This window comes from Protomyctophum parallelum, assembly GCF_964188405.1.
Source record: "Protomyctophum parallelum genome assembly, chromosome: 11".
NCBI classification, from domain to species: domain Eukaryota; kingdom Metazoa; phylum Chordata; class Actinopteri; order Myctophiformes; family Myctophidae; genus Protomyctophum; species Protomyctophum parallelum.
Genome location: NC_139707.1, coordinates 4,657,503 through 4,671,801, shown reverse-complemented (window position 1 = coordinate 4,671,801; position 14,299 = coordinate 4,657,503). Strand labels below are relative to the sequence as shown.

The following is a 14,299-nucleotide window of genomic DNA, read 5'->3' as shown; positions in this document are numbered from 1 at the left end:
GTGAAACAGCTGTCTTTGCTTGCGTCCCTGCTTACGGTCGGACTACTGTACACTCAAAGTGTGGCCTTGCAAATTCCCTCAGGAGAATGTACGCCGGGATTTCTTTCAAAATAGGAGCTCGGGGTGTCGTGATATTTACTCTTTTTGTACGGAACCGGGGAGGCATAATGTTGCCTGCTTACCACGCAATGATTACCATAAAGTCTCTCTAGAAGTGTTAATATTCTAAACCAGAGGCATGTTGAAGTCAGAAATGAAGACGGAAGTATGTCCATCTGGTCAACCAAAGGTATGGCTCCCCCATATCTTGCAAGTATGATCGAACCCTACAAACCCTCCCGTACCCTCACTAAAAACGCCGGGACAACGCTCCACACGTCCCAAACTCTTCTCCCTTCTGGCTCCAAACTGTGGAATGCACTTCCCATTGCAGTCAGAACTGCAGCATCACTCCCAATCTTCCGCCGTAGTCTGAAAACCCACCTTTTCAGACTCCATCATGGCCCATAGCACATACCCCACCCCCTTAGATAGCATTTCTGTAGACTTAGATAGCATCTGATACAGACTTATAGCATGTTATGTAGACAGCACTATAATTGCATTGTATGTAGTCATAGCACGTCATAGTACATATGTATAGCATAGTAGTATATATATATAGTTTATATGTATAGCTTCACTATATAGATATTCCACTGTTACTTTCTTAGCTTACGCATGTTTCTTGATAAATGCTTTTATGTGATGTATTCCCATGCTTTTTTGTTCTTGCTTAATGTAAGTCGCTCTGGATTAAGAGCGTCTGCTAAATGCCTAAATTGTAAATTGTAAATTGGTCAAAACCATGGAGAGCTCTCTAGATTAGGAGATACGAGGCATTCTTTCTGAGCCGTAAACAAGGAAGTGAACGGCAGCGCGCATGATGTGTGAAACAGCAAGGAGTATGGTGCAGAAGGAGAAAGAAATCATAATTTTTACGTTTTGTTTGATATCAATGAAAAAGCGCTATGACGTGTGCACACGTCCACTGGATCCATCGGTTGCATTTCGTATGACGTTTCCACACGTCCTACAGTCTGAACCAGTTAAAGGTGTAACCCCATTTTGAACAAGATACATAGAAACATACAGATACAGATAATATAGTACAGTGGTTCCCAAACCTTTTCATGTCAAGGACCCCCAAATGGACACTCATTAGCCCGCGGACCCCGCATTTGAAAACATATGCCAAGGACCCCCCCCATAAACACGACTCTAGCAGTGATAATTTCAAGGACCCCCCATAAACACGACTCTAGCAGTGATAATTTCAAGGACCCCCTGGTTTGACCTGAATTAGGCTTAGGTCCCCCATTTCTATCTCTGGGACTCCAATGTATATATTGTAAAAATCAATGTTAATTTAACACCTAGAGTGTACAAATGGAACCAAATGGACCCGTTAGGATCCATTTGCTTCCATTTGTACACTCTCTGAGTTACAGACCCATGAGGGTCCATTTGTACACTCTCTGAGTTACAGACCCATGAGGGTCCATTTGTACACTCTCTGAGTTACAGACCCATAAGGGTCCATTTGTACACTCTCTGAGTTACAGACCCATAAGGGTCCATTTGTACACTCTCTGAGTTACAGACCCATAAGGGTCCATTTGGTTCCTAACTATCATTTAGCTGGGGACCCCCTGGAACTCCCTCAAGGACCCCACTGATATAGAGACATACAGTATACACAGATACTGTACAGTGTACACCCTCTTCCACCCACCCCACCAGCCACCAGCTGTTGTAGATACACCCTCTTCCACCCACCCCACCAGCCACCAGCTGTTGTAGATACACCCTCTTCCACCCACCCCACCAAACAACAGAGGAAAGAAGGGCACAGTGCAAAAGCATCGGTGGTACTTAATTAGTCACATTAGAAATGAATGATAGGCAGTGCCCATACCCGAAGGCGGGGTTGGCGAAAGGGCCTTTCTGTGTGGAGTTTGCATGTTCTCCCCGTGTCCCCTAGGGTAGGTACCCTCACAAAAACATGCAGTAATCCTGGTCTCTAAACTGCCTCCCCCTGGCCAGCCGGGACGCCTGATGGAGGGGAAAGGAACTGGTTGGAATAACGTGTTCCTTCCACGCGCTACGTCCAACCAGGGAAACTCCCCCCTGTCAGGTGTAAAGGAGCAACTTGGACACTCAAGCATGAAGGAAGCATGAGTTAAGTCCGTTGCTCTCCCATGGTTGGCGGAGGGTGTGTAGAGCCCAGGATCACATTAGATGATTGACACAGGGGTTAAAAATGGGTTACAAAATCGTGGGATAAAAAATATAAATTATAAGAAATGAATGATAGGGAAGTCTACTCACCAACATTGTTCGGATGTGTACTAGCCTCTTTGTAGGTCTATATATATTATTATTATTATTAATAATAATAATAATAATTTGTTTGTTCATGTTGTACAGTGTGTGTACGTATTCCAGGAATACTTTGTTTGAGTAGGATTTATTGGCCTCTTTTTTCCGTCATAATTAAAGTGTGTCACTTTGGAGATCTTTTTTTCATGTTTTTTGCGGTGCATCATGGATGTACTATTGTTGTCTGTTTAGTAATGTATGTTTTAACAAATTCTTTATATCTCAGTGTGTTTTTACTGGTTAAATACAGATTAAATAAAAACAGCACTTTGTACAACAGTGATTCTGTTCCATTTCAAGGACGTGGTGTGCATTAGAGACCCATTTTCTATCTCTGTGATCCAGAGTTATTATTATTGTTCTTTTGTCCTATTTTCACCCAGAGAAAGTTGCTGAGCACAGATGCTTATTTTCAGCACCGGCCCTGCACCGCCGCACGCACGCACGCACGCACGCACGCACGCACGCACGCAACCACTAAAACGTAGACTGCAGTACAACTGCAGTTGGCCATTGGAGCAGTGTGTGTGTGGGGGGGGTGGGGTTCAGTGCCTTGCTCGAGGGCACTTCAGCGGTGGAGGCAAACACCTTACAATACTTGCGACTTTGCGAGGCGTTGTGAGCTATTTTCACAATATTTATCTGTGGGACTGGGTGAGTCAAACGTATAAATGTAATGCCTCAACTGAACTCCTACATTCCAAGTGCTTTAACACATCGCTGAACGTTTGTGACTTGGTTTTATTTGATATATTTGGGTCTTATTTAGATAAGACGTCAGAACAGACAGGAGGAGAATCACATGGAGGATGTCATATGGCTCAATTATTCTAGCCTGGCATATGGCCAGACTAATATCACTGACAGAGATATTAGTCTGGAACTTCAGTCTCAATTTGAATAGTGTGCTCTGAGTGTGCTCACCCACAACTCTGGGCTGAGCGAAATGTCAGACTCAATCTCTGCTGCAGGGATTTGTTTTTCTCCCTGTGTGTAGATGTGTCTGTTTTCCAGGCTACAGTGATTCCCTCGTGTACATAGAGGTGGTCAACATAATGCCACATCCTCTGGTGTTAGTGTTGGAAACGTTTTCCAAAGTCACTCCAAAGTCCACGCTGGTTTTTATTCATCAACTATGTTAACAATTGAACACCTTCAGAACAAGCGTATGCCAGTTCTGCTGTGGTCATTGACTGCCTCCTACAGGACAATCTGCCACACTGCAGGGATATACATGTACTGTACTCTATCTATCTATCTATCTATCTATCTATCTATCTATCTATCTATCTATCTATCTATCTATCTATCTATCTATCTATCTATTAAACCTTATCTGTACCTTTTAATATTTGTGTGCTTGTAGGCCTACGCATATTTTAGACATTATTTTAGACATATTTTAGGCAGAGGAATTACGAGACAATATAATTTCTGTAATACTGAGACTTAAATTAAATGCAAACAAGAAGGCACTGGAGCAGCTCAGACGATTTAGGCCCTTGGTTTAATATAACAGGGTGCAAATAAAAAGTGACAACGTTTCGATGTGTAAGTTACATTTTCGTCAGGTCAGATGACCTGCTGACGATGTGTAACTTACACATCGAAACGTTGTCAAAATGAGTCACATTATAGACATATTTTAGACATATAATAAACCGTTTTCGGATTTCTTGGTTATTTTCCATTCTCTCTCTGTGTGTCTGTGTCTCTCTACCCAGAGCTGTCGTGCTGCGTGTCGTCGCCCAGCAGAGCGGAGACTGATCCTTCACCTTCTATCCCTCCTTCTGCTTCCCCTGCTCCTGCTCCCCCCGCTCCCCCTCCCCTCCCTGGCCTCCACTCCTCCTCCTCCTCCTCCTCTAAAGCGGCTCCTCCTCCTCCTCCTCCTCCCACCTCCTCCTCTTCCTCCTCCTGCTCCTCCTCATCGGCGTCTCTCCACGCTGTCGCTCCCACGGACAGCGAGGAGGAGAAAGCCAAGAAGCTGCTGTACTGTTCTCTGTGCAAGGTGGCCGTCAACTCTCTGTCACAGCTAGACGCACACAACACAGGTAACTAAAACAACTCTCTGTCACAGCTATATATGCACACAACACAGGTAACTAAAACAACTCTCTGTCACAGCTATATATGCACACAACACAGGTAACTAAAACAACTCTCTGTCACAGCTAGACGCACACAACACAGGTAACTAAAACAACTCTCTGTCACAGCTATATATGCACACAACACAGGTAACTAAAACAACTCTCTGTCACAGCTATATATGCACACAACACAGGTAACTAAAACAACTCTCTGTCACAGCTATATATGCACACAACACAGGTAACTAAAACAACTCTCTGTCACAGCTATATATGCACACAACACAGGTAACTAAAACAACTCTCTGTCACAGCTATAGACGCACACAACACAGGTAACTAAAACAACTCTCTGTCACAGCTAGACGCACACAACACAGGTAACTAAAATAACTCTCTGTCACAGCTATATATGCACACAACACAGGTAACTAAAACAACTCTCTGTCACAGCTATATATGCACACAACACAGGTAACTAAAACAACTCTCTGTCACAGCTAGACGCACACAACACAGGTAACTAAAACAACTCTCTGTCACAGCTATATATGCACACAACACAGGTAACTAAAACAACTCTCTGTCACAGCTATATATGCACACAACACAGGTAACTAAAACAACTCTCTGTCACAGCTATATATGCACACAACACAGGTAACTAAAACAACTCTCTGTCACAGCTATATATGCACACAACACAGGTAACTAAAACAACTCTCTGTCACAGCTATATATGCACACAACACAGGTAACTAAAACAACTCTCTGTCACAGCTATAGACGCACACAACACAGGTAACTAAAACAACTCTCTGTCACAGCTATATATGCACACAACACAGGTAACTAAAACAACTCTCTGTCACAGCTATAGACGCACACAACACAGGTAACTAAAACAACTCTCTGTCACAGCTATATATGCACACAACACAGGTAACTAAAACAACTCTCTGTCACAGTTATATATGCACACAACACAGGTAACTAAAACAACTCTCTGTCACAGCTATATATGCACACAACACAGGTAACTAAAACAACTCTCTGTCACAGCTATATATGCACACAACACAGGTAACTAAAACAACTCTCTGTCACAGCTATAGACGCACACAACACAGGTAACTAAAACAACTCTCTGTCACAGCTATATATGCACACAACACAGGTAACTAAAACAACTCTCTGTCACAACTATATATGCACACAACACAGGTAACTAAAACAACTCTCTGTCACAGCTAGACGCACACAACACAGGTAACTAAAACAACTCTCTGTCACAGCTATATATGCACACAACACAGGTAACTAAAACAACTCTCTGTCACAACTATATATGCACACAACACAGGTAACTAAAACAACTCTCTGTCACAACTATATATGCACACAACACAGGTAACTAAAACAACTCTCTGTCACAACTATATATGCACACAACACAGGTAACTAAAACAACTCTCTGTCACAGCTATATATGCACACAACACAGGTAACTAAAACAACTCTCTGTCACAGCTATAGACGCACACAACACAGGTAACTAAAACAACTCTCTGTCACAACTATATATGCACACAACACAGGTAACTAAAACAACTCTCTGTCACAGCTATATATGCACACAACACAGGTAACTAAAACAACTCTCTGTCACAGCTATATATGCACACAACACAGGTAACTAAAACAACTCTCTGTCACAGCTATATATGCACACAACACAGGTAACTAAAACAACTCTCTGTCACAGCTATATATGCACACAACACAGGTAACTAAAACAACTCTCTGTCACAGCTAGACGCACACAACACAGGTAACTAAAACAACTCTCTGTCACAGCTATATATGCACACAACACAGGTAACTAAAACAACTCTCTGTCACAGCTATATATGCACACAACACAGGTAACTAAAACAACTCTCTGTCACAGCTATATATGCACACAACACAGGTAACTAAAACAACTCTCTGTCACAGCTATATATGCACACAACACAGGTAACTAAAACAACTCTCTGTCACAGCTATGTATGCACACAACACAGGTAACTAAAACAACTCTCTGTCACAGCTAGACGCACAGAACACAGGTAACTAAAACAACTCTCTGTCACAGCTATATATGCACACAACACAGGTAACTAAAACAACTCTCTGTCACAACTATATATGCACACAACACAGGTAACTAAAACAACTCTCTGTCACAGCTAGACGCACACAACACAGGTAACTAAAACAACTCTCTGTCACAGCTATATATGCACACAACACAGGTAACTAAAACAACTCTCTGTCACAGCTATATATGCACACAACACAGGTAACTAAAACAACTCTCTGTCACAGCTATATATGCACACAACACAGGTAACTAAAACAACTCTCTGTCACAACTATATATGCACACAACACAGGTAACTAAAACAACTCTCTGTCACAGCTAGACGCACACAACACAGGTAACTAAAACAACTCTCTGTCACAGCTATATGCACACAACACAGGTAACTAAAACAACTCTCTGTCACAGCTATAGATGCACACAACACAGGTAACTAAAACAACTCTCTGTCACAGCTATATATGCACACAACACAGGTAACTAAAACAACTCTCTGTCACAGCTAGACGCACACAACACAGGTAACTAAAACAACTCTCTGTCACAGCTATATATGCACACAACACAGGTAACTAAAACAACTCTCTGTCACAGCTATAGACGCACACAACACAGGTAACTAAAACAACTCTCTGTCACAACTATATATGCACACAACACAGGTAACTAAAACAACTCTCTGTCACAGCTATATATGCACACAACACAGGTAACTAAAACAACTCTCTGTCACAGCTATATATGCACACAACACAGGTAACTAAAACAACTCTCTGTCACAGCTATATATGCACACAACACAGGTAACTAAAACAACTCTCTGTCACAGCTATATATGCACACAACATCAGCCTGCTGAAGAGCTCCCTTGTATGCAATGGAACATTCTATAAAATGTGGTAGACAGTATATGTTGATGCCATTTCTTTAGTTTTTTTAATGCATTACTTTTACAGAGTAATATTATATCGCTACGTGTACTTGTGTTTAAAATAAGCTTAGTTCTTATTCCACCACTAACACGTTCACTGTCTCACGTGCACTGTCTGTGACATGTTAGAATGGGTGTGTATGTGGAGGTATTCACGTCACTCATGTGCACTACAGTGACATGTTAGAATGGGTGTGTATGTGGAGGTATTCACGTGCCCGGTGACATGTTAGAATGGGTGTGTATGTGGAGGTATTCACGTGCCCGGTGTGTATGTTAGAATGGGTGTGTATGTGGAGGTATTCACGTGCCCGGTGACATGTTAGAATCGGTGTGTGTGTGGTGTGTAATTCCATCCCCTCACTGTGTCCTCTGCAGTGTTTTACTGCTCTCTGTATGTTGTCCAGGGTCAAAGGTCATGACCAGGGTTCATCCATCTCCTGCGCTGGAGAGAAACAAAGTACATTTACTCAAGTACTGTACTTTACCTAGTGTGTCCATTTGTCCATAGTTTATACTACTCCACTGCATCTCAGAGGCAAATATTGTACTTTTTACTTGAGAAATGTATTCAAAAACTTTTTACCCCACGATTTTGCAACCCATTTTTTTCCACTGTCAATTATCTAATGTAATCCTGGGCTCTACACTTCCTCTGCTCTGCCAGCCTGGGGAGGGGCAGCGGACTGACCGTCATCATGCTTCCTTCTATGCATGAGGAGTCCAAGCTGCTTCTTTACACCTGACAGGTGGAGAGTTTCCCCGGCCGGACGTAGACGTAGGAAGGAACACGTTATCCCGACCATTTCCTTTCCCCTCCATCAGGTGCCCCGGCTGGCCAGGGGGAGGTAGTTTAGAGACCAGGATTACTGCATGTTTTTTTTTTTTGTGAGGGTATACCTACCCTATAGGAAAACTTTGGTTTCAAGTTACTTTGTATAATACAAATAATAGCACACACTATTCACTCTTGTACAATGCCATTTTCCCCAAGGTTTTTCAAATAGCCGTTGGATAAGATTTTGCCCACAATTCCATGCTGTATTGATGAGGAGATGAGGAGAGATAAGAGGAGATGAGGAGAGATAAGAGGCAAACGTTGATCAAAATCAAATTTCTTCTACATTTTCTAATTGTGTAGACTTCTTGTAAATTAACTGATGCAGATGTTTAATCCATTCTGACCGGGCACCCATTTTGGTGTTGGCATCATGTTATGCTTTAGCTATTTAAAAATAGCAGATCTACAAGCTCATATCGCGCCACCGAGTGGCGCGATACGAGCTTGTAGGTCTGCTATTTTTTGAAAAATCGAAGAACGACTGACATTTTTAGAATCTGATCTCAGGTCAGAATGGGTTAATCAGACCAGTGTGTGTCCAGTGGAAACCTCGTATGAATCTGATCTCAGGTCAGAACGGGTTAACAATAATTTAACGCGTGAGAGCATCAAATGAAACCAAATGTCCATTTGGTTACCAACTCTCCCATCATTTAGCTCATGGGGACCACCTGGAACCCCCTCAGGTTCCACTGCTGGTCCCCTGGGGACCACCTGGAACCCCCTCGAGTTCCACTGCTGGTCCCCTGGGGACCACCTGGAACCCCCTCGAGTTCCACTGCTGGTCCCCTGGGGACCACCTGGAACCCCCTCGAGTTCCACTGCTGGTCCCCTGGGGACCACCTGGAACCCCCTCGAGTTCCACTGCTGGTCCCCTGGGGACCACCTGGAACCCCCTCGAGTTCCAATGCTGGTCCCCTGGGGACCACCTGGAACCCCCTCGAGTTCCACTGCTGGTCCCCTGGGGACCACCTGGAACCCCCTCGAGTTCCACTGCTGGTCCCCTGGGGACCACCTGGAACCCCCTCGAGTTCCACTGCTGGACCCCTGGGGACCACCTGGAACCCCCTCGAGTTCCACTGCTGGTCCCCTGGGGACCACCTGGAACCCCCTCGAGTTCCACTGCTGGTCCCCTGGGGACCACCTGGAACCCCCTCAAGTTCCACTGCTGGTCCCCTGGGGACCACCTGGAACCCCCTCAAGTTCCACTGCTGGTCCCCTGGGGACCACCTGGAACCCCCTCAAGTTCCACTGCTGGTCCCCTGGGGACCACCTGGAACCCCCTCGAGTTCCACTGCTGGTCCCCTGGGGACCACCTGGAACCCCCTCGAGTTCCACTGCTGGTCCCCTGGGGACCACCTGGAACCCCCTCGAGTTCCACTGCTGGTCCCCTGGGGACCACCTGGAACCCCCTCAAGTTCCACTGCTGGTCCCCTGGGGACCACCTGGAACCCCCTCGAGTTCCACTGCTGGTCCCCTGGGGACCACCTGGAACCCCCTCGAGTTCCACTGCTGGTCCCCTGGGGACCACCTGGAACCCCCTCGAGTTCCACTGCTGGTCCCCTGGGGACCACCTGGAACCCCCTCGAGTTCCACTGCTGGTCCCCTTGGGACCACCTGGAACCCCATCGAGTTCCACTGCTGGTCCCCTGGGGACCACCTGGAACCCCCTCGAGTTCCACTGCTGGTCCCCTGGGGACCACCTGGAACCCCCTCGAGTTCCACTGCTGGTCCCCTGGGGACCACCTGGAACCCCCTCGAGTTCCACTGCTGGTCCCCTGGGGACCACCTGGAACCCCCTCAAGTTCCACTGCTGGTCCCCTGGGGACCACCTGGAACCCCCTCAAGTTCCACTGCTGGTCCCCTGGGGACCACCTGGAACCCCCTCGAGTTCCACTGCTGGTCCCCTGGGGACCACCTGGAACCCCCTCAAGTTCCACTGCTGGTCCCCTGGGGACCACCTGGAACCCCCTCAAGTTCCACTGCTGGTCCCCTGGGGACCACCTGGAACCCCCTCAAGTTCCCCTGCTGGTCCCCTGGGGACCACCTGGAACCCCCTCAAGTTCCACTGCTGGTCCCCTGGGGACCACCTGGAACCCCCTCAAGTTCCACTGCTGGTCCCCTGGGGACCACCTGGAACCCCCTCGAGTTCCACTGCTGGTCCCCTGGGGACCACCTGGAACCCCCTCGAGTTCCACTGCTGGTCCCCTGGGGACCACCTGGAACCCCCTCGAGTTCCCCTGCTGGTCCCCTGGGGACCACCTGGAACCCCCTCGAGTTCCCCTGCTGGTCCCCTGGGGACCACCTGGAACCCCCTCGAGTTCCCCTGCTGGTCCCCTGGGGACCACCTGGAACCCCCTCGAGTTCCCCTGCTGGTCCCCTGGGGACCACCTGGAACCCCCTCGAGTTCCACTGCTGGTCCCCTGGGGACCACCTGGAACCCCCTCGAGTTCCACTGCTGGTCCCCTGGGGACCACCTGGAACCCCCTCGAGTTCCACTGCTGGTCCCCTGGGGACCACCTGGAACCCCCTCAAGTTCCACTGCTGGTCCCCTGGGGACCACCTGGAACCCCCTCGAGTTCCACTGCTGGTCCCCTGGGGACCACCTGGAACCCCCTCGAGTTCCACTGCTGGTCCCCTGGGGACCACCTGGAACCCCCTCGAGTTCCACTGCTGGTCCCCTGGGGACCACCTGGAACCCCCTCGAGTTCCACTGCTGGTCCCCTGGGGACCACCTGGAACCCCCTCAAGTTCCACTGCTGGTCCCCTGGGGACCACCTGGAACCCCCTCAAGTTCCACTGCTGGTCCCCGGACAGACCACTGTTTGTTGTTTTCGTCAACTAAAGCCAAGATGAGAAATGTTCGTCGACTACCTTTTTTCACTGATGAAACCTAAATGGAAACTAAATGAAAACTAAGCTATAATGACTAAAACTAAGACTAAATATGTCGACAATTTCGGCAACAAATAAAAACTAGACTAAAATGTTAGGAAGTGACTAGTAGTGGACAAGAGATCCAGTTTACGTCATTTTACACTTGGTTGCATGCTGGAAATAGCAGATCTACAAGCTCACAACGCTGCTACACGTTGTGAGCTTGTAGATCGATCGGCTATTTTCAGCAAGTGTCAAATTAGCCATTACGACAGCATCAAGGCCCGCCAAAATACATTTTAGTCGACTAAATCAACTGTAGATTTAGTCGACTAAAATCTTATGACATTTAGTTGACTAAAACTAGACTAATACTAAAACATTCAAGAGACTACGACTAAAACTAAAATAGAAAGACTAGAATAGAGAGACTTCAGATGTAAGAGGTTTAAAGGACCACTTCACCACTTTTCAACCTATCTTCATATAATAGGTCCTCACTAATAATCACGATAAAATGGCACGATTTGTTTCTACTCAGTCTGTGTCTCATAGGAGGGCTGTGGGCAGTTCAGAAACCGTCTTCCAGTGACATCATCATTAGGCAAATTATTTTTTAAACAAGATTTTTGTACAAAAATGTTTAGATTTTCATTATCGTGAGAACGATGGCTTCCATTTTCACATTGCAACTTTTCAGGACTAGAAAGCCTGCAGTTTCTATTAGCATGTATTCCCCATCGATGATGTCACTGGAAGACGGTTTTCTGAACTGCCCACAGCCGTCCTATGAGACACAGACCGAGTAGAAAAATATTGCGCCATTTTTTCATGATTATTAGTGAGGACCTATTATATGAAGATAGGTTGAAAAGTGGTGAAGTGGTCCTTTAACCCATTTAGACCTGAGAACAGATCCTACAAAATGTCTTCCAAATCAGACAGTTTTCTGGACAAACCTGTGTTTCTATGTCAGTGGTTCTCCAACTATTTCATATCAAGGACCCCAAAAAATATATGTAATTGGCAGCGCCGACCTCCATCTTAAAATATGTTGTTCCATGCAGGGACCTCCCAGAAGCAAAGATACAAGTTAAAAACGTTCGCTCTGACTGAATATATATTCAAAGATTTGTGCCACATTTTCAAGATTTTTCAAAAATAGCAGATCTACGCCTTAACCCCCGCCTCCGAGCTTGTAGATCTGCTATTTTTCAATAGCTAAAGTATAACAACGCTTAGAACAACTAAAAGTGGTTCCCGTCCTGAATGGTTAACTTTAACCAATTCTGAACGGGAACCCATTTTGGTGTTGGCATCATGTTATGCTTTAGCTATTGAAAAATAGCAGACCTACAAGCTCATATCGCGCCACCGAGTGGCGCGATACGAGCTTGTAGGTCTGCTATTTTTTGAAAAATCGAAGAACGACTGACATTTTTTTGAATCTGATCTCAGGTCAGAATGGGTTAATCAGACCAGTGTGTGTCCGGCGGAAACCTCGTATGAATCTGATCTCAGGTCAGAATGGGTTAAGTGATAAAACCGATAGTATTTATTTTCTTCCACCCAGGCTCTAAACACAAGACCATGATGGAGGCTCGTAGCGGCGCGGGGCCCATCAAGGCATTCCCCCGGCCCGGGGCCAAGCTGAAGACCACCGCCGCCGCCGCCGCCGGCCCCAACGGAGCTGCCCTGCTCAAGGGCTCGGGTCTGCAGAACAAGACCTTCCACTGCCAGATCTGTGACGTGCACGTCAACTCTGAGATCCAGCTCAAACAGGTCGCTATGTGTGCATCTTTTCAAACACCACTTCACCACGTATCAACCTACCTTCAATTGGTCCCCACACTAATGTTTATGATAAAATACCAACATTTTTTTCCCTCCTCAGTCTGTGTGTCTTTTTTATTTATGCTGTGTGTGTGTGTGTGTGTGTGTGTGTGTGTGTGTGTGTGTGTGTGTGTGTGTGTGTGTGTGTGTGTGTGTGTGTGTGTGTGTGTGTGTGTGTGTGTGTGTGTGTGTGTGTGTGCGCGCGCGCCTGTGCACGCCAGAGTAACACGGCTCCTTATATTCCAGGTTCTAATGCACTCACTGTTGTAATTGCAGCATATTTCCAGTAGGAGGCATAAGGACCGAGTGGCAGGAAAACCCATGAAACCTAAATACAGCCCCTACAACAAGCAACGCAGCGGCACTTCCCTAACAGTGAGTCTGTCTGTCTGTCTGTCTGTCTGTCTGTCTGTCTGTCTGTCTGTCTGTCTGTGTAAAGAAATGTGTCATATTATAGTATCTGTAAATATTATAAAGTTTTTCTGTAAACATAATGTCTAATCCTCTCCTCTCCTCTCCTCTCCTCTCCTCTCCTCTCCTCTCCTCTCCTCTCCTCTCCTCTCCTCTCCTCTCCTCTCCTCTCCTCTCCTCTCCTCTCCTCTCCCCTCCCCTCCCCTCCCCTCCCCTCCCCTCTCCCCTCCCCTCCCCTCTCCCCTCCCCTCCCGTCCCCTCCCCTCCTCAGAAGGACTTAGCGAAGCCCTCCATCACCCAGTCCTCCATCCTCAGCTCTCCGTTCTGCCCCCCCAGCTCCCTCGCCCCCTCCTCTCTCCCTCTCACGCCCTCCTCCCCCGCTCTCTCCCCCTCGCTCGTCCTCCCCCCCTCCTCCCTCTCTCCCTCCTTCTGCCTGCAACCCCGCCCTGGCTCCTCCCCCCTCTTCGCCCCCTCCTTCCTGCGCCCGGCCCCTGGTCCAATCAGAGCGGTCCACCGTCCAATTCTCTTTGCACCTTATTAACACAAATGTGTTTGTGTGTGTGTGTGTGTGTGTGTGTGTGTGTGTGTGTATATATATATATATATATAATATATATATATACACACACACACACACACACACACACACACACACACATACATACATAAGGTAGCCATTTTTATTTACCCAGAGTTCCCTCCTTCTGTGTTCTTCCATTCGATTGGTAGATGTAGTTCCCACAGAGGCG

The 14,299-nt window shown here is 46.6% G+C and overlaps 1 protein-coding gene across 3 annotated transcripts in view; it reads left to right on the top strand.

Annotated features, from left to right (window-relative positions):
• znf385b (zinc finger protein 385B) overlaps positions 1-14,091 on the top strand; it is a gene marked incomplete at its 3' end in the record, with an annotated part of 71,898 nt that extends 57,807 nt beyond the window's left edge. For all 3 annotated transcript variants that reach the window (XM_083777373.1, XM_083777371.1, XM_083777372.1), the window contains 4 exons: positions 4,146-4,472; positions 12,880-13,088; positions 13,416-13,514; positions 13,822-14,091. In XM_083777373.1, the coding sequence (XP_083633499.1) occupies positions 4,146-4,472; positions 12,880-13,088; positions 13,416-13,514; positions 13,822-14,091 (905 nt within the window). The remainder of the gene's footprint in view (positions 1-4,145; positions 4,473-12,879; positions 13,089-13,415; positions 13,515-13,821) is intronic.
• Positions 14,092-14,299: the final 208 nt, after the last annotated feature.